Here is a 24,563-nt window from a genome sequence, read left to right as displayed (position 1 = left end):
TAGTTTCAGCTTTGCCCTCCCATGAAGCTCATTCTAGGGTAGCCACATGGCCCAGGACACGCTGACACAAGTCTGCACATGTCACTGGTGGTCTGCCCAAGTACCAGGTCACAACACCATGGGGGCCCAGGGGACTGGAAATTGGGGGTTCACCAGCTAGGAGCCTGCTGTCCATAGGGTGATGGCCAGGAGTCCCATCACCACACAGCAAGTGGACTCCAGTCAAACAGCCTTGTTCTTCAGGTGCATATGATGGCCTGAGAGGGGCTGCTAAATGAATCCCATTGACCATAGGAAGGAAACTGACTTGCATTTGCTCTCAGCAGGACTCCTCCCTAACTCCAGGGCCCCGGCTCCCCTTCCACACTCAGCAGCTTCTTTCTGCAGCCAGGCTGCTGAGCACACTGCCTTCCTTCCTTCACACTGGCTATGCTCTGCTTTCCTCTTCTTCCAGCTGCTTCCCTCTTCTCAAAAGCTTCCTTAAAATCCATTTCCTCCCATGAAAGTTTCCATTGATTTCCTACCACTGTGGGATCCATACAAGAGTGTGAGAAAGAAATCAAAGGTCAGAAAAAGGCCAGCCCACTGTGACAATGTCTGAGTCTTAGTTTTATGTCCTGAAGGACCAAATAAAGACTGGGCCATGGGGCAAAACACTAAAGAGTATGATTTAGACCCAGCCCCTCCCTACCTCACCCTGGGTGTCTGAGATAGTTTGCATCACTGAGGGAGGGAGAAGGTAGTCTTAATAAACGGGTAAGTTAAAATAAGGTGTGAAAAAGAGCTCCAGAATTTAAAATAAGCAAAAGCAAGATTGTGGGAATTTTAAAATGCAATTGAAGACTGGAAGGGGGAGATCTATATAGAAGGGCTGGAGGAGGGTGAGGGACAAATAGGCTGAGTGTGGGGCACTGTGGAGCCCGGGGGGAAGAGCGAGCAGAGGGCTGGGCCATGCTGATGACCAGGAAAGGGGTGGACACCGAGGGACTGGCTGCTCACAAGCTCTGCTGTTGCTTTTGCTGCATGGTTTTGTTTTTCTCTTAAAATGCTGGTTGGGGAAGCAGCCACTGAGGGACCTGTCACACTTTCTGGGACTGCCTGCCTCCCCAGATGCCCTGGGCCCAGAACATTCCTTGTACAGAGGCTGGTGCTGAGCTCTCCTGGCCCAGGTTCTTCTTCCTCATTAGGGGTAATCTTTCCCTGTTGTGGAAACTCAGTGAACTTCCTCGTTCTGCTTGTGTCTGTGTCACCTGCCCACCCACGAGTACATTTGGTACCCCCATGTGAATGGGACAGCCTCTTCACTTGCAGCAGAAGAGGGAGGCATGCTGTTTTCAGCCTTGTTATCCGGAGGGTCCCTGGCATGCAGGCCAGCACACACAACACACACTGACCATGCTGAGACTCTTCTTCCTGTGAGCAAAATGTTCCAGCAGCGCCTGTGTGTGGAGTTCTGCTTGGCCGCTGACCTGCTGCTGATGAAGTGGACTATGGTAGTGGGCAGGCCACTGCTCCTGGGGGCCTGTTAGGCTCTGTACCACCTTCTGTGCACTGCGGTCCCCGCCTGGGACGGGCAGCTGGAGCCCCCTGCTGGACAGTGCAGGTAGAGATTTATACATCATACTCCGTTATTCTCAGCTGTGGTTGGTGGGTTTTACATCAATGTTGCTGTATTGAAACAGGATGGCTGGGCCCCTAGGGTTACACAAGTGCAACTGCCATGCCAAACCCAGACCCTCCGGCTTCCTGTTCTTCACCTCATGACAGATTAGCAAAGATTAAAACTGTTTCCCGAGATGGGTCAGCTAAGCTGAGAACTGTGTCCCTTGAAGCTAGCAAATGACAGGGAAACTGTTCTCTGTTCCGATAACTAAGATGCTTCCACAAACGCCCTGACTGTGAATCGCCCACCTCAAGCTATTTACTCCTCCCTAAAGAAGGCAGAACCACTCTTCTCAGATGCTCTGCTCTTTGGATCTGGAGTGTTCTCCCCATTGCAATAAAACTGATCAGCAGTAGAGACAGTTTCTGGGACAGTGGGCAGGGCCTCCTCCCTTCGACGCTCCCCATTCGCTTGTCTAGCTTTCTCTTCCAGTGAACAGAGATGGGAAGTCCTTGCCTTGGCCTGCAGCACTGCGGCCTCATCCCTGCTTCCTTCTCCCCACCCACCCAACCCACTCTGCTGTGATAGGAGTGCCCACTGTCCTGCCGTGGGGCCCCTGAGCACTTTCCACAGATGCCTCCATGGGTGATCCCTCCCTTCACATTTCAGCTCAGGTATTACTTCCCTGACCAACTGAACTCAAAAAGCTGACCCACAGTTCACTACCATACTGACAAGTTTATTGAATTTACTGTCTCCTCCATTGTTTCCATGATAAGATAAACACCATGGGGTCAGGCGCCTAAAAATCTGTCTCTCACTTGGCCACAGTCAGGAAGGGCCCTTGTCATAGTTCATGCTGCAACACAGGTAAGGCTGGTGGTGACAGTGATGCTGGGGTTCTTGTTTGCAGAGTCGAAGAATAAACTTAGCAAACACCCAAGGTATGAGAGCCGGGGAGAGGCTTTTATTTAGAAATAAAGTGAGAGGAAAGAGCTCCTGACTGGGGACAAGAAAGCCCAGGGTGGTGTGTTGTCTAGGGGATTTATAGGCAGTTGAGGATTTGGGGGAACTGAGAGCTTGGGGTGTGGACTTGTACCACGTGCTCTGCCCTCTGTCCCAGAAACTGCTGGGTTGTTGTCTGTTTGCTAGGGCTGTTTACAGTGAAGTCACGGGTTATGCTGAGATACCTTTGGGGAACACTCAAACACTCCAGGCCAAGTTGCTCCTGGCCTTTTGACCTTTAAGTGATCTCACTGAAGATGTCTATATTCCTAGTCTGAAATCTTTACCCTAGAGAATTAGTGTGACCTTGACTTTGCATAAGGCTGAACACAGAGTTTCGATAGGAACTTTATATTGTTACATTTCTTTTTCCAGAGGCCCTCACCCTACTCTGGTTAGACCCACTGTCCCTGTCTCAACAGTGATGCAGGGGCCCACCGCCCTTGCTGGGGAGTAAGGATATGGGGGAACTTTATAATAAGGTAGAGCAAAATCATCAGATCTCTGTTTATGGTTGCCTCTGGTTGCAGGATCTGATATTGGGAAGGACACAGAGCAGTCTTGTGTTATATTTAGTATTTTTCTCAAGACAGATGGGTAATGCATACACAGATATTCACTATATTTTCTTAATTTTGTGTGTCTGAATTATTTAGAGTAATAAAAAGAGTAAATTGGAGAAGGGAAGTGTATATGGTACAGAAGAAAATTCTTTCAAAAAGTTTTAGAAACGAAGTGGTAGCTGGAGGAAGATGGTTTTTTAAAGATGAGATGCTTTAGGGCATTTGCATCATTGCTCAGGGGTGGATAGAAGCTCATCTCCATATCAGTGGGTAATTACCTGGGCAACCAAGGGCGTGTCAGAACCTGAGAGGGGAGGGGAGGGGCTGGTTTGCTTGCTGGCTGGCTTCTTCCAGAGCAGAGGAAAAAGATGGCCAGGACTGCAGCTTGTGAGCAATAAACAGATCTTAAACTTTATTCCTTCCTTTGACTGATTTCAGTTTTTAGAGGTATTTTTTCTCTGGGATTTCCTTTCCCTGGACTTACAAATCGCCACTAATTTATACAGAAAAATTTTTGTGCATTTCCAGACCCAAGAAGTAACCTGTTAGGCTTTTCTAGCACCTAAGGATTCATCTTAACAGGTGTTCAAAATAAATGGAGAAAAAGCAGATGCTTATGCTAGGCAGGAAAATAGATATGAGCGGGGTGGAAAGAGAGGAAGGTCAGAAAGTCCACTGAAAAGACCCAAAATTAATCAATTAAAGCTCAAAAACCCAGGAGCAACTTGGCCTGGAATGTTTGAATATTCCCCAGATAAAGGGGGGTGCCTCAGCGTAGCCCATGTCTTTACTGTGTTAATCATGCAGGCTCGGCTTACTTATATGCCATTTTTTCCTCCTTCCAGCCCTAATTAAGTAATTTGTAACCTAGGCAACTAATTTAGTGTGCACACCCAGCCATAAACGACATAGTGAAAGGCAGGAAGGATTCCAGCTTAAAGATTGTATTTTAAATACCCAGGAAGTTAAAAATGTAAGATTCTTAACTTACCCTTTAGCAAACAGACAGTAACTCAGCCCACCTTGGGGGCTGGGAGGGCAGCCTGTTTGATCTGCTCCCAAACCAAGATGCCTGTATCCCAGGGAGAAATCAGAGCAGGTAGTTCCTTGTGCTAAGTTAATTCTAAGTATTCAAAGACCACTCAACAAGTCTGTACCCCCAGCCCTCAGTCACATTCCTAAATAATCTTTAAAAGGGGGAACCCCCAGCCTTTTGGGGCACTCCACTCTCTGAGGTTGCCCACACTTTGTAAGTGTATAACCTTTTAACTTTAAACTCTCTCTTTTCAGGGGGTGCCCCTCTCTCTGGGGTCACCCGCACTTTCTAGGTGCACACCCTTTTAATCTTTCCCCAACCTTTCTGGGGTGCCTCTTCTCTGGGGCAGCCCACACTCCCCTTTCTGCAATTGTGCTTCTTTTACCTTAAATAAACTTCTCACTTAAACGCACTGTCTCTGCGCCTTTCCAGTAGTGTTTTATTACTTTGTCATTCTAATCCTCTGAATTCTGACTTTAACCTTCTTTCTATCCTATCTCAGACAAGTAAGGAGGGGCTTCTGAGAGCTTAGACCTAGGCTTGCAAATTACCATCACCTGGATGACCGGGGATGGCAGCTTACAGTCATGCTCTTTAGTAACCTGCCTGTATAAGAATATAGTAATTTATCCTCCATTTACCCCATGGTCCCAAGCACATAAGCTGGAGAAAATCATGCGTGGACTTGCCTGGGACTTGCCTAGACTTGCCTCACCTTATTTCTAAACACTCCGACCCGCCCCAAAGCAACAGGCCGAGCGGCACTTTTCCACTCCGCCCCTACAAAAGGCACAACACTCTGCACCACACGGCTGCTCTCTCTCTCTCTAGGGGCAGCCACTCTCTCCTTCAGATAATAAACTCTCTTGCATGAGCCCGTGTCTCCTGAGTCATTCTGGATAAGGAGGTTCACGGTGAGATACCCTTTCATTGGTGCCGTGACTCGGATGAGGCTCTCCCATTGACTTTGCTCTTCCTCTGGGAACCTGAGCTGCTCTGGGAACCCTCACTGCCCGATCCTCCTCCACAGGCTCACCATCCACTTCCCCAGTCGCTCGTCTTCTTGCCCAACATCAGTCTTCAATTTGGTGAGTCTCCCTTCATGGTCGACTTAAATGTCCTTTTGGAACCTGGGAAGTGACTGTTGAGTGTTCGGCACCCCCAAGGGCTCCTCCGGGACAGGGGCAACCCCAACCACAACTTTCAGAGTCACGGTTGATCCCCATAGACCCTTCTCTGCCTCCCCATGATGAGAACCCTCATTCACTCTGGCCCAGTCTCCCTTTATCTACTTGTAAACTCCTGGTACCAGGTACTGAGCCTCAGCATTTTTGCCTCGACCACTCAGTTAGAGGTGGTGACAACCCCCTAACTGTGTCTGGTCTTCTCCACGACCTCAATCACTCAGGGATGCCTCAGTGACTTGTGAATGGTCTCATTCTCACCATGGGATCTGGCCCTTCCGTTCCCACAGATTCACTCCCAGGGTGCTCACTCAATAATTTAAAACCCCTCCACCTCACTCCAAACCTCAAACCTTTTAAGCTTGTTTGCTACTGTAATGAGATCTAGCCACAATATCCCTTGGAAAATCAGTCTAAATGGCTCTTTAGATCCTAAAATTCTCCCTGACTTATACAACTTCTGTGAGCGCACGGGCTAATGGAAAGAGATCCCATATATACAGGCTTTCTCCTACCTTTGAACCAAGTCCACTCTCTGTCTCCTTTGCAATCCTAAACATCCCCTCACTCTAAAAAACTTCACCCACCACCCACCAATTCCCACCATGTCCTCTGACTTTGACCCTGCTGACGAACCCCCACCCTACCAACCCCAAATCTCCATGGCACCTCCTCCTCCTCCCCCTCAACCCCCACCCAGGCTCCCACCACAAGTTCCCATCAGGGGCAGGGCAACAACCCCGCCTCCTCTACCGCAACCAGTTTCTCCCCATCCCGAGATCCCCTACCAAGTCCTCCAGTCACTTGCTCTTGAACCCAGATCCCAGCCCCACTACGGGAAGTAGCTGGTACAGAGGGTGTGGTCTGGGTCCATGTCCCTTTCTCTCTCTCCAACCTATTTCAAATTGAGAAAAGATTAGGCTCTTTCACCTCCAACCCAGCTACTTACATAAAAGAGTTCCAATACCTAACTCAGTCATATGATCTTACCTTTCATGATTATTCACATGATCCCATCCAACACACTTTTGCCCGAGGAGCATAGACGAGTCTGGGAACAGGCTGGAACTCATGCCGATGAGGTTCACCAAACTACTCCAGCTCATCCAATAGGTGCTGAGGCAGTTCCTGACCAAGACCCTAATTGGGATTATAATAAGGCAGGGCGAGACACCAGTCGAGATCAATTCATCACCTGCCTCATGGCAGTTATCAGGAAGTCAGCCAATAAGGCCTTTAATATGAAAATCTCCAAGAGGTTATTCAGGATAAAAATGAGAATCCCTCTATGTTCCTAGACCGCCTCACCAAAGCTCGTTTACAATATACAAACCTAGACTCTGAGACTCCAGATGGGAGACAATTATTAATGACCTACTTCATTGCCCAGAGTTTCCCCAACATTAAAGTTAAACTGAGATGTCTAGAGAAGGGACCCTTAACTCCTCAGGCAGAAGTCCTGGCAGTGGCCTTCAAAGTATATAATGGAGGAGATGAAAAGGCCCATAAACAAAAATATCAAATGCTAGCTAAGGCCTTTCAACCTACCCCAACCACTGGTGCTCGGGTATCCTCACCTCCTAAGAAGCAGCCAGGAGGGCCTCCTGGTCCATGCTCCAAATGTGCTCAAATGGGTCATTGGGCTAGAGCCTGCCCAAATCCCCAGAAGCCCCCCAGTCCATGCCCTAAGTGCCATCGGGAGGGACACGGGGCTGTTGACTGTCCTCACACACCGAGAGGTGGCAGGCCATCCAGCTCTAACACTCCACACATAGGCCTTCTGGGTCTGGCAACTGATGATTGAGGGGGCCCGGGACTCCTCCACCCAACCACTGCCATCACTGCACAGGAGCCCAGGGTAACCATTGTGGTAGTGGGTAGGCCCATCTCTTTCCTTTTGGACACCAGGGCCACCTACTCAGTCCTGAAGGAGTTTTGGGGGCCTACCTCCCTCTCACAGTCGTCTACAGTCAGGGTAGAGGGCACACCTCATCAACCTTTACAAACTCCCATGCTTCACTGCATCTTTAGAGGCATTGCCCTCTCTCACTCCTTTTTTGTGATTCCCCAGTGTCCCATCCCCCTTATGGGAAGAGACCTATTACACAAGGTTGGATCTTCCATTACTTTCGCTCCCAGACCACGCCTCAACCCCGACTCACCTTCAGTCATTGGGTCAGAGCCCTCCTTTTACTTGCCCTCCAACACGCTGCAAACCCACCTCCCTCTCCTTTTCCTCTGCCACCCCATGTGGTCAACCCTGTGGTCTGGGACACCCTCACCCCCTCCATCGCCACCTGCCCCCCAGTAATCATCAGACTTAAAGACCCTGCCTCTTTTCCCTCTCAACCTCAGTACCCACTGCCCCTCAAGAGTTTACTGGGCCTGCAGACAATTATCCAGGAACTTTTATACAAATGGCTACTACGACCAGCCAATTCCCCTTTCAATACTCCTATACTGGCAGTTAAAAAGCCTAATGGTCCTCACAGGCTTGTCCAGGACCTGAGAGTAGTTAATGCAGCCGTTGTTCCCATCCATCCTGTGGTCCCCTAACCCCTGTACTTTATTGTCCACCCTTCCTGCTTCCACCACTCACTTTTCTGTCTGTGACCTCAAAGATGCATTCTTCACTAACCCCCTCCATCCCGACTCTCAAAATCTATTTGCTTTCACCTGGACCAATCCTGCCACCCAGACTTCTACTCAATCTACCTGGACAGTCATTCCCCAAGGCTTTAGAGATAGTCCCCACCTTTTTGGACAAGCTCTAGCACAAGACCTCAGATCCCTTACTCTCTCGAGCTCCACCCTCCTTCAATATGTAGATGATCTCCTCTCGTGCAGTCCCTCCCTACAAACCTCTCAACAGGATACTATTCTCCTTTTAAACTTTCTCTCAGAACATGGCTATCGGGTCTCACCCTCCAAAGTTCAGCTGTCTGCTGCTCAGGTCACATACCTGGGAGTTCAGCTCTCCCCACGCTACAAGGCCATTACCACAGACGGGAAAAAACTTCTCCAAATCATGCCCCTTCCAAACAACAAAGATGACATTCTCTCTTTCCTGGGTCTTGCTGGGTTCCTTCGTTCATGGATCCCCAACTTTTCACTCCTGGCTGCCCGCCTCTGTGAAGCATCCCGAGGACTTCTCACTGAGCCCCTCCTGATGCCCGTGGCTAAGCCCTTCTATGGACTCCAGCCGGCCCTTCCACAAACCCCCGCTCTGCACTCACCTGATCTCACATGGCCCTTTTCTCTATATGTCTCAGAAAGGCAGGGCTTTGCCCTGGGAGTTCTGGGGCATATGTTAGGACCCTCCTTCGCCCCGGTTGCCTATCTTTCCTAAAACCTAGATCCTGCTATTCGGGGATGGGCTCCTTGCCTGCGAGCCCTAGCAGTGGCTGCCGTCCTCATTCAAGAATCCAAAAAACTCACCTTCGTTCAACCATAACTGTTGTCTCCCCTCATCCTCTTTCCAAACTCCTTACCTCCAAAGGCCTGCAGACTCTTTCCCCCTGCAGGATTCTATCACTTCAGGTTACTGTAGTTGAGGACACCTCCCTCAATTTCAAAACCTGTCCTCCCCTTAATCCCTCCACCCTTCTTCCATTACCTCCCGATCCACAGGCAGGATCACAACCCCTCTTCCATAACTGTTCACAAACTCTACATGAACTCCTACCCTGTCCCTCCCACATTCAGGAGGGCGCCCTTCCTCAGGCCACATACACCTGGTTTACTGATGGCAGTTCCTTTATCCATGAGGTTGTTCGACAAGCAGGATATGCCATTGTCTCTCTGGACAAAACCATCGAGGCAAAGCCCTTACCTCCTAACACCACAAACCAACAAGCAGAACTGATCGCCCTTACCCGTACCCTCACCTTGGCGCAGGGGTCCTCTCTTACTGTCTATAGTGATTCTAAATATGCTTTCCATATCCTGCTGTCCCACACAGCAATCTGGAAAGAATGGGGACTCTGCAACACCAAGGGCAGCTCTATTGCCAATGCCAAACAAATCATACCACTGATAGAAGCCTCACACCTTCCAACAGCCATAGGCCTAGTACATTGCCACTCCCATGGGTCAGATCAGACATCCATCTCCCTTGGTAACAACAGGGCAGATGAGGCAGCCCAAAAGGCAGCGTTAGCCCTTGTAATAGGTGCCCTCGTTCCAGGCCCTAAAAAATCCATTTCCACAACTACCAGCCCACCTTCCACTGAGGCCATACTCTCCTACTTAGATAACTTATTTCATCCCAACCTCTAATCTTTACAACGCTTTCTTAAAACTTACCTGCCTCTTTCTCATTCAGAAACTGCCTTCCTCAAAACACTGACCACTTCATGCAAGATCTGTCAAAAAGTCAATCCCACCTCACCTTCTCGACCACCCGCCTTTCCTGGCCATCAAGCAGGAGGGCTCATTCCCGGGACTGATTGTCAGCTCAACTTTACTCACATGCCCCCAGTCAAACGCCATGGTATCCTTTAGTACTGGTGGATACATTTTCAGGATTGGTTGAGGCCTTTCCCACAACTGACAAACGAGCCCAGACTGTCTCCAACGTCCTACTGTCTGAAATTATCCCACACTTTGGCATACCTACTTCCTTACAATCAGACAGTGGCCCAGAGTTTATCTCTCAAATCTCCCAAGCAACCACTAAAGCCCTTAATATTCTATGGCATTTTCACATCCCCTATCACCCACAATCCTCTGCTAAGGTGGAAAGAACCAATAGAACCCTCAAATCTATCCTTACTAAATTATCCCTGGAGCTCCACCTTGACTGGATAAAACTCCTCCCCTTGGCCCTACTTCGACTCTGTGTCTTACCAAAAAAACCTGCCACACTTTCTCCTTTTGAACTCATGTATGGCCACCCAGTGCTTCCTCCAGGTCTCAACTCTGAACCTCCTATCCTTCCTCCTTATCTCGTCAACCTTTTCAACACATTCGCTCTCTACTCTGATCCCATGCTGACCTCTATACACCAAAACCTCAAGACCCCACTTCTCCTACTTTTTATCACCCAGGAGACTCTGTGCTCCTATCCCTGCCACACCAAGTGACACCATCCCTAACTCCCAAATTGCAAGGACCATACACAGTAATCCTTTCCACGCCAACTGCAGTTAAACTCCAGGGTCTTCCCAATTGGATACACAACTCCCACCTTAAGCCGTTTGTCTCCCCTTATTCCCCTCCCCCCAAATCTCCCACAGGTTCCTACTCCACCCTGACAGGACCTCTTACTCTCCACATTTCGTGATGCTGACCTTCACTTCCACTCATTACTGAAGTAGTTTCTGCCAGCACAAAGTCCTAAGACCTCCCTTACAACCACCATGTGTCATGCTTCAGGATTGTTAAGCCTGGTCTCAACACTTACTCTTTCACCAGACCTATCTTCCCAACACCAGCACTTTCTTCTCTTTCAGACTGTCCAAAAGATTGCACCATCAAGGACTCCCTTTGCCCCACAGGTTGCTTTTTTGCCTACACACATGTTCCCAAAGAATGCTATAATTCAGCCACTCTATGTAAACATAGCAATTAACCCAAATGAAAAAATTTCTAACCAGACCTTTAACCAGCTTGTATTACAGGATTACCAACCCCTCTCCAAAGATGATGATCCTTATTGAACCTGGAAAATGCCATTGCCACTGCAGACCAAGGGCTCATCTGAGGACCACCCCCCACCAATACAAAAATGAACTTCATTGACCCTAATTAACAGGAAGCAGTAACTGAAAACTGACCTTCACCCCTTCCCAAGTCCTCTACCACTTATAAAACAGAAAAGGAAGGAATATAAGAATATAGTAATTTATCCTCCATTTACCCCATGGTCCCAAGCACATAAGCCAGAGAAAATCATGCCTGGACTTGCTTCACCTTATTTCTAAATATTCTGACCTGTCCCCAAGGCAACAGGCCAAGTGGTACTTTTCCACTCTGCCCCTACAAAAGGCACAATGCTGTGCACCACGTGGCTGCTCGCTCTCTTTCTCTCTCTCTCTCTCTCTCTCTCTAGGGGCAGCCACTCTCTCTTTCAGATAATAAAATCTCTTGCGTGCACCCATGTCTCCTGATTCGTTCTAGGGTAAAGAGGGTCGTGGCAAGATACCCTTTCAGCCTGAAAGTCTCCCTTCTTTACCTACAGGAAGTTCGCAGAACATAATCTCACCCCATCCAATGCTCTGCGGCTCCCCCAAAGACTGGGGTGGTAGGGACTCAGTTCCCACGCTGTGCAGATCCAAGCAGACGCTGGACGCCAGGTGACCCTGACTTAAGGAGTTCACAGGGGTCGTGCCCCATGCTGAGTAGCTGTTCAGTGAACTTCCTTTATGATTCTATCCTGTCATTCCTTAACCCTCTTACTTTAATGGATTCCTTCCTCACTTTGTCCTCTGAGTCCTCTGCATCACCTAACGGAACTCTCCCTGACACCTACAGACACAGCGCAAAGGTCTGGCGGTCTGCCGCGGAGGTGCAGGGATGCTGAGTGTGGTTCCCCGGAAACGAGCCTGGCGGGGCTGCTCACTGCAAGACCAACGCTGAACGCTACTTTGCTCTTCATCTTCTTTCATAAAAGCAAAAATCCTCTTGGGATTTCTTTTGGAAAACAGGCACCTAAATAGGTCTCTCATAAAAGTGAAGTGACCTAAGCGGAGCTTTCGGAAAGCAGGGACACCTGTGAGCTGATGGGCGCGTGAACGAATGAAGGCCACAGAGTCGTGTCTGCCTGTGGCGGGACAGCACGGTGGGTGCTGCAGAGGACAATGGTTTCCTATTGGAATGAATGAGGCTCCTGACGATGAGGGCTGCCGGGTTCAGAGCACGCAGAGGGCCTGGCTTCCAGCAGGGCCAGGGGCCTCCTTCTGATTCCCAGGATAAGATGGGAACTTTCACGAAGACACAGATGAACTTGTAAAGTAACACCGACAATGTTCTCTGAGAGCTTCTCCTTAATAAAGTGAACTGGAGGTGGGGCACGAAGGAGAGCCTGGAAGAGGAGGCACAGACCCAGGGGGAGAAGCAGACTTGCCAGGTGAGCCACACTGCCTCCCTCACCCACAGGCCTGCCCTCCTTACTCAGTCCCGATTTTCACAGTCAATTCAGACTGTCAGTGTGTCACCCATGGGGACAACTGGCCTGCGGCAGTCCCACATTCCTAGCAAAGCCACTTGTCCCTGCAGTATTGTCCTCTTCTGCCATGCAACTAGATTTGATAAGCACTGGATTGTCTACCTACGCCACCCCACCAGGGCAGCACCAGGATGGGCAAACTTGATGGCACAGCTCACGGCACCTTCAGGGTCTCCCTTATTGCAGACATGAACTTTTACCTGCTGAGAAGCACAGATGGTGGAGAAGCTGAGTACCTTCCACCTGCCCATCCAGATCCATGCTCCAGCCTCCCCGTCCTGCTCCACATCCACAGGGGCTGGCCTGTGTCTATGGCACCTGGAGTTCCTCTCACCCTCTGGCTTCTGGATGGCTCCAACCAGTGGGAAGGATGATGGCAACCACAGGGAGAAAAGGGGATGAAGTGAAGATAATCTCCACAGCCCTTCCCTGCAAGGTGACACCGGCTGGCTGCAACCTTCCAGGGGAACTCCTGTCAGAGCTCCTGTGGATAAAACTGTGATATTTCCAGAATCTCTCCCCCGGCTTTAGTGCATCTGCATATCAATAGGTGTTTCCAAGGGGTGGAGAGCTTTAGTCCATCCTCATACCAATAGGTAGTTACAAGTGTGCAAGCCTCTGGACTGCAGAGGCTGGGTGGAGCTCTCTTCTGCTGCAGCCTGGTCAAGAGAGAGATGGGACGACTGCTTGTAAGAAATAGATTTCTTAACTTTATTTCTCCCTTTAACTGATTTCAATTTCAAAGATATTTTTGCCCCGGGATCGCCCCTGGAGTTACAGCTTCCTCTCCACACAAGTTCCGGCCCCTGCAGTCCTGTCCACCACCTCCTTCCCTCACCCTCAGTGGCCTAAGGGGCCTCCCCTGATCAGTGCAAAGGATCCCTCCATCCCTGATTCAGTTCCCTGCATGTCACCCAGTTTGAGCAGGACCTGGCTGCTGCGCTGGGGAGGAGAGGAGGTGAGCCAGGCAGCACTAGATGCCCGTCTGATGCTTGTGCTCTTTATTTGAAGTAAAACCAGGCATTCTGCCAGATGATTTACCTCAGCAACATTCAGGTGCTTAGACACAGAGCCAGAAATGGCAGAGCAGTGACAGTTTACTAGTTGACTCTGCATTTCAGAGCAAAACAGAAAAGTGAGCAGGGAAGGAGCAGCTGTGGTGTGACCCAGAAGGGGGCACCAGCCGGAGGTGTTCGGGGGTGGGGGAGTCGGCTGAGGTGTAACCCAGAAGGGGGCACCAACCGGAGGTGTTCGGGGGTGGGGGAGTCGGCTGAGGTGTAACCCAGAAGGGGGCACCAACCGGAGGTGTTCGGGGGTCGGGGAGTCGGCTGAGGTGTAACCCAGAAGGGGGCACCAACCGGAGGTGTTTGGGGGTAGGGAAGTCTGCTGAGGTGTAACCTGGGGACATGACTGGCATGTCCCAGAGACAAAGATGAGATGAAGAATTCAAGGGGCAGTTACTGGGGACCAAGTCTGGGTGTGATGAGGCCTCAAGTCAGATCTTGGGGCTGCTGAGGAGGCAGAAAGCAGAGGGAGAAGAAATGAGTCAGGAGTTGAGGGCATTGAGGAATGAAAAATGATCTGAGACCTGGGCAAGCATCAGTGAGAAGGGGTGGGGTGCAGACATGCAGGCCCCATGGGGGAGATGCTGAGGAGGGAGTCAGGAGTGTAGGGTTCGTGAGAGAAGAGCAGATAGTGCCTGTGGTGAGAGGCGGGGACCCAGGTCTCAGTGGGGCCACATCAGAGACCGGGAGAAGGGGCCTCTTCAGTCCTAAGCAGGTATATGCAGGCATTTCTGTGACCTTCCACCAGGCCAGATTTTTAAACAGAAATGGAACTTTGTGTCTCCTTTGCTGTCAAGGAATTCAAAACAAAGACAGCTCATGAATCCAAAAAGCATATTCTCATAGTCTCCCCACCTTTCAGGAAAGAAACAGGTTGCCATTTTGCAAATTAGATTCTAAACTGTAGAAAGGGCACACCCAGCATGAGGGTACCAGGGACAGAAGGTCGTGGGACTAGAAAGGTCTCCTACTTTCCAGTTCTTCATGCCCTGGGGATCTTACACGTTTTGAAATCAGGTACTCAATATAACTACTACGTCTGAGAGGAGCACCCAGCAAACATCTTCATCTCAAGGTATCATACACAATGGACCAAAACCTGAAGGGGTTGGTCACCGGGGGCTCAGCCCTGCTACTGACACACAGAGCAGAGGACCCTCAGGAGGAGGCACAGTGCTCCCTCATGCTCTTTGCTCACATTGTCCTTGTCCCACATGTAATGTCTCTCAAAAGACAGCATTTAATCAATGTTGCCTGAACCACCAGTCCTGCAGGGTCCACAGGGCTGAATGTACTGACTTTCGTGTAATTGATGGAAATAGAATGCACGTCCCTCAAAACTAAGATCATTGTTGTAGGCTGTTAAAAATGCAAAATGCTACTTATAAAAAGCACTTCAGACCTTCTGCAAGTCAAATTTCTGGACTTTTAATTGATGAATTACAAACTTGAGAAAAATACATAAATGGATAAAATGCAATTTTACATATATAAACTATTAAAACAATAAGAGACTAACAAATTCTAAGACCTTTTGTTAAGGAATAGTTTATTGTATTTAATACATAAATGTTTCCTTACAAATTCTATGCCTTTCCCAGGAAGAAGATGTGTTCAGAGGATACACAATTTAAATGCTGAATGTTTTCACAGGAAAAGTGATTACATGAAGAACTACAGACAACCTAAGAAGTGACCAACTACACAAGCAATTGGGGTGGATTACTGCATTTGTGTCTTTTCCTGCAGAGCAAAGCAAGAAGTGTTTTAAAATATACATATTTTCCTGTATTTGCCACAGTTTGCCGTGTTCACCTGAGTAAGAGTGTGGCTGCCAAAGGTCTCCACCCCAGAGCATCCCCATTGTAAGCACCTTCTTTTCTTCAAAGAGCTGTCCTGGGGCAGTTTTCTACTGATGCTGATGATGGGTCAAGTTTCCCTTAGTCTTCCAGTGATGCAGATCTACTAATTCCATCCCATCACGACATGGGCAACAAGGAGGTAACACATCCCGACCGTGCAGGAGACGACCATCACTGGGAAACCCAACCTGGAACACAAAAGAGAGAGTGGACTGTGGTTCTGGCAAGATCTGTAAGAACCTGGATTCATTTCGTGTCCTGTCACTGCAAAAGACTTTGGCCTTGCAAGTTTTATATCCAAGTTAATGACCTCATTTCTAGAAATCAGAAAGTTTCTTTTAGTCTAGATGATCTGGCTGCCTGTCTCCATTAGCTATCCCCCCACCATGTGCCATTTTATCTGAGACATGCTTAACATTTTTGAAATTTTTAAATTGATTTATTCATCTATAACTTTAGAAGTTTGGTCTCAATGTTGATACTTTTTACTTACAACTGCCAATGTCATGGAGCTGAGCCATTATTTAAGTCTCTGGATGTTTCCTGGGACTTTCACCTGTCCTTTCAGGAGAGATGGTTTCCCAGAAAAGTCATATTCCCATGGAACCTTGAAATTCTCTACAGTTAAAGGTGGGGGAGAACTTGAGAGGTAGAACTGGGAAATTATCTCTTGTCCAAGGAAGAGAAAAGGGAAGAACAGGATTTTCTTTTGTATTCAGTGAGGTGCAAGATGTGTGTGAAGGTACACACAAATACAAAGGAAGCCACGTAAATATGACAGTTTCCCTCCTTATTTGCCTCCCACAATGTACTTGTGTTTCTACAAATTACCATCCTGATTAATAAATGCCAGTAGATTCCTGCTTGGCATTTGGAATCCATGCTTTGAAACCATTGCTTAGCACTGTATTGTCCCTGAGCAAAGTCCCTGCAAAGGTTACAGATTTTGTTCCAAAATGTTTAAAAATTCAGTGGCAAGAGCCTAGTGTGTGATACTGCTCATAATAAGGATTACGATATTTTCCTTTTCCCTGGCCGTGGGCTTGGGGCACAGCTACTTAGAGATTCACTACAGCAAGGCTCACTCTACAAAGCTGTAATTCAAACTCAGAAACCACATCCATGAGTCAAACAGCTCCTAAATTCTAGATCAAAACTGGACATTTCAAGAAGACAGTATAGCTCATCTTCTGAACAAATTTCTTTTTACAAAACACAGTACACATTAGATTTCAGTAAAAGTATTTCAATTTCTTGAAATTGGTAAGCTTTTTCTTTACCAAAAAAATAGCTGAACATGTTTGCAATTTGTCAGCCCTGATCACTGAATTCTGAGAAAACAGAAACGACAGCCAGCATCTGGTCTCCTCTAGGCATCACAGCATCACTGCAACCCTTCATATGAACACAGGCCTTCCTTCTAATGTGGCAGGTTGTGTACAAGAAGTCAGTGTCACAGAAGATCCTGACTACCTCAGCCGGGGCACTGGGATGCCTGGCCACGTCCAGAAGCAAATCTCCTACCAAGGGATGGATCCCACAAGAAGCAGCCCTTGCTCTTGGGGACACCAAGCCCGAGGAAGCTCCTCCTAGGTGGTTCTTCTGGGCTGCCAGGCAAGAGCCGCTGGTGTCTCAGGGGTAGCCCCAAGCCCGAGAAGGAGCACCTAGGTACTGGTGGGAGCATCCAGGCTCCATAAGAAACAGGATTGCTCACCTAGTGTGTGACGCTGAAGATGCTCACACAGATGGCCTCATCGGCTGCTCACAACACCTTTGAGATTGGTGTCGTCATACCCACTGCATAGATGGGATTTGGAGAAGTGAGCAGATTTGCCTGGGTCACTTGGCTAGTTTGCTGTGGTGCAGAGATCCAAACCCTCCAGTCTGGCTCTAAGTTCATGCTCGTAGTCACTTCACCTACTGCTTCCCTGTGGCATGAGCAAACTGTACAGTGATGATACACCACTCATAAATGAGGAGCTTGTTGGATATCTGCTTCATACTATGGACTTCATAGATAGATAATAAGTAGGTAGATAGATAGGTGATAGATATAGATGATAGATGATAGATAGATAGATAGATAGAGATCTACCATTTCCCAAACACAGTAAGAAGAAACTGAAGCTTGGATATATTATGAAGTTTGACAAAATTTGCCATCACTAAGAGGGAGACATGGTGTTTTTTTCTGTTGTTTGTTTTTTTTTTTGTAGATAATTATTTTTTTATTAAAGGGTAGTTGACACACGGTATTACATTGCATTAGTTTCAGGTGTACAACATAGTGATTCAACATTTATATACATGACAATTCTGGGTACCAGCTATCACCATACCAAGCTGTTACAATATCTTGACTATATTCATTACATCCCGGTTACTTATTATTTTACCATTGGAAGTGTATACTTCTTTTTTTTTTTGTGAGGGCATCTCTCATATTTATTGATCAAATGGTTGTTAACAACAATAAAATTCTGTATAGGGGAGTCAATGCTCAATGCACAATCATTATTCCACCCCAAGCCTAATTCTCATCAGTCTCCAATCTTCTGAGACATAACAAACAAGTTCTTACATGGAGAACAAATTATTATATAGTGAATAAATTCTTACATGGTGAACAGTACAAGGGCAGCCATCACAGAAACCTTCGGTTTTGCTCATGCATTATGAACTATAAACAGTCAGTTCAAATATGAATACTCATTTGATTTTTATACTTGATTTGTATGTGGATACCACATTTCTCTCTTTATTATTATTATCTTTAATAAAATGCTGAAGTGGTAGGCAGATATAAGATAAAGGTAGAAAACATAGTTTACTGTTGTAAGAGAGCAAATGTAGATGATCAAGTGTGTGCCTGTAGACTATGTGTTAATCCAAGTTAGACCAGGGCAATAAAACATCCACGTATGCAGAAGATTTCTCTCAGAACAGGGGGGGTGAGGTTCTAAGCCTCACCTCTGTTGATCCCCAATTTCTCACCTGATGGCCCCCCTGCGACTGTGCCTGTCTTAGGTTGTTCCTCCCTTGAGAAATCTTACCCGTCTCTGGCTAACCAGTCAGCTTCCGGGGCCATACAGGGAAATGTGAAGTTGGTAAGTGAGAGGGAAGCCTTATTGTTTGAAAAGGTTAGCTTTTTACTTCTTTGCATATTTATGCCCTGTAGCTTCTATGCCCAGCATTTGTCTTGAGGTGTCTTTACCACTTGGAAGAATTATGATACTCGGTAAATTTGATATGAGGCACGAATTCTATTTAAGGGTTGTAATTAGGAAGGAAGAAGAAAAGCTATAGAAATAGCAGGCGGCAGAAAACATGGGAAGATTGATTATTTCTTTGACATATCTTCTTGTAGAGTAACTTCAGCATGTATAGGTTTTAATTTACTACTTAAATTGCGCACACACATTAACATAATAGGAGTATAGTTACATAACCAAAGCATATCTGTAATTACCAGCCATCTCCAGTGAAACCAAGAAAACCAGTTAGGCACCTTAGGCATTTGTGAAAACTTATCTATGATATGGTGGATATTGTTCAACTGAACTTGAACAGTCTGAGAGAAATCAGACAAATTAAAACAACCCATTCCTGGGGAATGTTCACATCCCATATGTTCTTTTAACAGTAAATAGTCTGTAGTTGTAAGATTTTGGAGCGCTACAATTTGTACTTCTCCTAATTCTTGATTGAGTTCCAACAGTAGAGATCCAGTCAAATTTGTTGTTTTACTGTATGCACAGGCCAGCTTAGATATCTCCTTCCTCATTCCCATGGCAAGTCCAGGAGCTGGTGTGATGAGTGCATCTACAGCTGTAGCAGTGCGTGGATATTTGTTGGGGTTTTTTGATGATCATCTTCTGGCATGAGTCTTCCAGAGAGTGCTGATGTTGGAAGTTCTTTTTCATATCGTATCTTAGTTCATTTTCGGGGTAGCCCAATTAGGCTTTGATCCTCTGTTAGTCCATTCTTGAGTTCAGTGATTCTACTGCTGTTTTGTTCCTTCAGTTTTTCCTTTGTTCTTATATTCCACAGATAAGTGAAATCATTTGGTATTTCTCTTTCTCCGCTTGGCTTGTTTCACTGAGCATAATACCCTCCAGCTCCATCCATGTTGCTGCAAATGGTTGGATTTGCCATTTTCTTATGGCTGAGTAGTATTCCATTGTGTATATGTACCACATCTCCTTTATCCATTCATCTATCGATGGACATTTAGGTTGCTTCCAATTCTTGGCTATTGTAAATAGTGCTGCAATAAACATAGGGGTGCACTGATCTTTCTCATACTTGATTGCTGTATTCTTAGGGTAAATTCCTAGGAGTGCAATTCCTGGGTCAAATGGTAGGTCTGTTTTGAGCATTTTGATGTACCTCCATACTGCTTTCCACAATGGTTGAACTAACTTACATTCCCACCAACAGTGTAGGAGGGTTCCCCTTTCTCCACAGCCTCGCCAACATTTGTTCTTGTTTGTCTTTTGGATGGCAGCCATCCTTACTGGTGTGAGGTGATACCTCGTTGTAGTTTTAAGTTGCATTTCTCTGATAATTAGCAATGTGGAGCATCTTTTCATGTGTCTGTTGGCCATCTGTATTTCTGTTTTGGAGAACTGTCTGTTCAGTTCCTCTGCCCATTTTTTAACTGGGTTATTTGTTTCTTGTTTGTTGAGGCATGTGAGCTCTTTATATATTCTGGACGTAAAGCCTTTATCGGATGTGTCATTTTCAAATATATTCTCCAATACTGTAGGGTTCCTTTTTGTTCTATTGATGATGTCTTTTGCTGTGCAGAAGCTTTTCAGCTTAATATAGTCCCACTTATTCATTTTTGTTGTTGTTTTCCTTGCCCGGGGAGATATGTTCAAGAAGAGGTCACTCATGTTTATGTCTAAGAGGTTTTTGCCTATGTTTTCTTCCAAGAGTTTAATGGTTTCATGACTTACATTCAGGTCTTTGATCCATTTTGAGTTTACTTTTGTATATGGGGTTACACAATGGTCCAGTTTCATTCTCCTACATGCAGCTGTCCAGTTTTGCCAGCACCACCTGTTGAAGAGACTGTCATTTCGCCATTGTATGTCCATGGCTGCTTTATCAAATATTAATTGACCATATATGTCTGGGTTAATATCTGGATTCTGTAGTCTGTTCCATTGGTCTGTGGCTCTGTTCTTGTGCCCGTACCAAATTGTCTTGATTACTCTGGCTTTGTAGTAGAGCTTGAAGTTGGGGAGTGAGATCCCCCCTACTTTACTCTTCTTTCTCAGGATTGCTTTGGCTATTCGGGGTCTTTGGTGTTTCCATATGAATTTTTGAATTATTTGTTCCAGTTCATTGAAGAATGTTGCTGGTAGTTTCATAGGGATTGCATCAAATCTGTATATTGCTTTGGGCAGGATGGCCTTTTTGACGATATTAATTCTTCCTAGCCACTAGCATGGGATGAGTTTCCATCTGTTAGTGTCCCCTTTAATTTCTCTTAAGAGTGACTTGTAGTTTTCAGAATATAAGTCTTTCACTTCTTTGGTTAGGTTTATTCCTAGGTATTTTATTTTTTTTGATGCAATTGTGAATGGAGTTGTTTTCCTGATTCCTCTTTCTGTTGGTTCATTGTTAGTATATAGGAAAGCCACAGATTTCTGTGTGTTGATTTTGTATCCTGCAACTTTGCTGTATTCCGATATCAGTTCTAGTAGTTTTGGGGTGGAGTCTTTAGGGTTTTTTATGTACAGTATCATGTCATCTGCAAATAGTGACAGTTTAACTTCTACTTTACCAATCTGGATTCCCTGTATTTCTTTGTTTTGTCTGATTGCCGTGGCTAGGACCTCCAGTACTATGTTAAATAACAGTGGAGAGAGTGGGCATCCCTGTCTAGTTCCCGATCTCAGAGGAAATGCTTTCAGCTTCTCGCTGTTCAATATAATGTTGGCTGTGGGTTTATCATAGATGGCCTTTATTATGTTGAGGTACTTGCCCTCTATTCCCATTTTGCTGAGAGTTTTTATCATGAATGGATGTTGAACTTTGTCAAATGCTTTTTCAGCATCTATGGAGATGATCATGTGGTTTTTGTCTTTCTTTTTGTTGATGTGGTGGATGATGTTGATGGACTTTCGAATGTTGTACCATCCTTGCATCCCTGGGATGAATCCCACTTGGTCATGGTGTATGATCCTTTTGATGTATTTTTGAATTCGGTTTGCTAATATTTTGTTGAGTATTTTTGCATCTACGTTCATCAGGGATATTGGTCTGTAGTTTTCTTTTTTGGTGGGGTCTTTGCATGGTTTTGGTATTAGGGTGATGTTAGCTTCATAGAATGAGTTTGGGAGTATCCCCTCATCCTCTACTTTTTGGAAAACTCTAAGGAGAATGGGTATTATGTCTTCCCTGTATGTCTGATAAAATTCTGAGGTAAATCCATCCGGCCCGGGGGTTTTGTTCTTTGGTAATTTTTTCATTACCACTTCAATTTCATTGCTGGTAATTGGTCTGTTTCGATTTTCTGTTTCTTTCTGGGTCAATCGTGGAAGGTTGTATTTTTTTTAGGAAGTTGTCCATTTCTCCTAGGTTTCCCAGCTTGTTAGCATACAGGTTTTAATAGTATTCTCTAATAATTCTTTGTATTTCTTTGAGGTCTGTCGTGATTTTTCCTTTCTCGTTTCTGATACTGTTGATTTGTGTTGACTCTGTTTTCTTCTTTATAAGTCTGGCTAGAGTCTTATCTATTTTGTTTATTTTCTCGAAGAACCAGTTCTTGGTTTCATTGATTTTTGCTAGTGTTTTATTCTTCTCAATTTTATTTATTTCTTCTCTGATCTTTATTATGTCCCTCCTTCTGCTGACCTTAGGCCTCATTTGTTCTTCTTTTTCCAATTTCGATAATTGTGACATTAGATCATTCATTTGGGATTGTTCTTCCTTTTTTAAATATGCTTGGATTGTTATATACTTTCCTCTTAAGACTGCTTTTGCTGCGTCGCACAGAAGTTGGGGCTTAGTGTTGTTGTTGTCATTTGTTTCCATATATTGCTGGATCTCCATTTTGATTTGGTCATTGATCCATTGATTATTTAGGTGCGTGTTGTTAAGCCTCCATGTGTTTGTGAGCCTCTTTGCTTTCTTTGTACAGTTTATTTCTAGTTTTATGCCTTTGTGGTCTGAAAAGTTGGTTGGTAGGATTTCAATCTTTTGGAATTTTCTGAGGCTCTTTTTGTGGCCTAGTATGTGGTCTATTCTGGAGAATGTTCCATGTGCACTTGAGAAGAATGTATATCCTGTTGCTTTTGGATGTAGAGTTCTATAGATGTCTATTAGGTCCATCTGCTCTACTGTGTTGTTCAGTGCTTCCATGTCCTTACTTATTTTCTGCCCAGTGGATCTATCCTTTGGGGTGAGTGATGTGTTGAAGTCTCTTAGAATGAATGCATTGCAGTCTATTTCCCCCTTTAGTTCTGTTAGTATTTGTTTCACATATGCTGGTACTCCTGTGTTGGGTGCATATATATTTAGAATGGTTATATCCTCTTGTTTGACTGAGCCCTTTATCATTATTTAGTGTCCTTCTTTATCTCTTGTTACTTTCTTTGTTTTGAAGTCTATTTTGTCTGATATTAGTACTGCATCCCCTGCTTTCTTCTCGCTGTTGTTTGCTTGAAATATGTTTTTCCATCCCTTGACTTTTAGTCTGTACATGTCTTTGGGTTTGAGGTGAGTTTCTTGTAAGCAGCATATAGATGGGTCCTGCTTTTTTATCCATTCTGTTACTCTGTGGCTTTTGATTGATGCATTCAGTCCATTAACATTTAGGGTAACTATTGAAAGATATGTACTTATTGCCATTGCAGGCTTTAAATTCGTGGTTACCAAAGGTTCAAGGTTAGCCTCTTTAGTATCTTACTGCCTAACTTAGCTCGCTTATTGAGCTGTTATATACACTGTCTGGAGATTCTTTTCTTCTCTCCCTTCTTGTTCCTCCTCCTTGATTCTTCATATGTTGGGTGTTTTGTGCTGTGCTCTTTCTAGGAGTGCTCCCATCTCGAGCAGTCCCTGTAAGATGTTCTGTAGAGGTGGTTTGTGGAAAGCAAATTCCCTCAGCTTTTGTTTGTCTGGGAATTGTTTAATCCCACCGTCATATTTGAATGATAGTCATGCTGGATACAGTATCCTTGGTTCAAGGCCCTTCTGTTTCATTGTATTAAATATAACATGCCATTCTCTTCTGGCCTGTAGGGTTTCTGTCGAGAAGTCTGATGTTAGCCTGATGGGTTTTCCTTTATAGGTGACCTTTTTCTCTCTAGCTGCCTTTAAAACTCTTTCTTTGTCCTTGATCTTTGCCATTTTAATTATTATGTGTCTTGGTGTTGTCCTGCTTGGATCCTTTCTGTTGTTGGTTCTGTGTATTTCCGTGGTCTGTTCGATTATTTCCTCCCCCAGTTTGGGGAAGTTTTCAGCAATTGTTTTTTCTAAGATACTTTCCATCTCTTTTCCTCTTCTTCTTCTGGAACCCCTATAATACGGATATTGTTCCTTTTGGATTGGTCACACAGTTCTCTTAACATTGTTTCATTCCTGGAGATCCTTTTATCTCTCTCTATGTCAGCTTCTATGCGTTCCTGTTCTCTGGTTTCAGTTCCATCAGTGGCCTCTTGCATCCTATCCATTCTGCTTATAAACCCTTCCGGAGTTTGTTTCATTTCTGCGATCTCCTTTCTGGCATCTGTGATCTCCCTCCGGACTTCATCCCATTTCTCTTGTGTATTTCTCTGCATCTCTGTCAGCATGTTTATGATTCTTATTTTGAATTCTTTTTCAGTAAGACTGGTTAGGTCTGTCTCCTTCTCTCGTGTTGTCTCTGTGATGTTTGTCTGCCTGTAGCTTTGCCTTTTCATGGTGATAGGAATAGTCTGCTGAGCTGGGATGAGTGATGGCTGGAAGAACTTCCCTTCTTGTTGGTTTGTGGCCCTCCTCTCCTGGGAGAACAGCGACCTCTAGTGGCTTGTGCTGCGCAGCTGCGCGCAGACAGGGCTTCTGCTTCCTGCCCGGCTGCTATGGAGT

General features: G+C 45.8%; 1 protein-coding gene across 3 annotated transcripts in view; it reads right to left on the bottom strand.

Annotated features, from left to right (window-relative positions):
* Positions 1–15,070: 15,070 nt before the first annotated feature.
* OCA2 (OCA2 melanosomal transmembrane protein) overlaps positions 15,071–24,563 on the bottom strand; it is a 423,655-nt gene continuing 414,162 nt past the window's right edge. For all 3 annotated transcript variants that reach the window (XM_057494743.1, XM_057494742.1, XM_057494744.1), the window contains one exon: positions 15,071–15,673. In XM_057494743.1, the coding sequence (XP_057350726.1) occupies positions 15,589–15,673 (85 nt within the window). In that variant the 3' untranslated portion in view covers positions 15,071–15,588. The remainder of the gene's footprint in view (positions 15,674–24,563) is intronic.

The sequence above is a fragment of the Manis pentadactyla genome, chromosome 18 (genome assembly GCF_030020395.1).
Source record: "Manis pentadactyla isolate mManPen7 chromosome 18, mManPen7.hap1, whole genome shotgun sequence".
In the NCBI taxonomy this organism is placed as follows: Eukaryota; Metazoa; Chordata; class Mammalia; order Pholidota; family Manidae; genus Manis; species Manis pentadactyla.
This window is presented reverse-complemented; position numbering and strand designations above follow the sequence as displayed.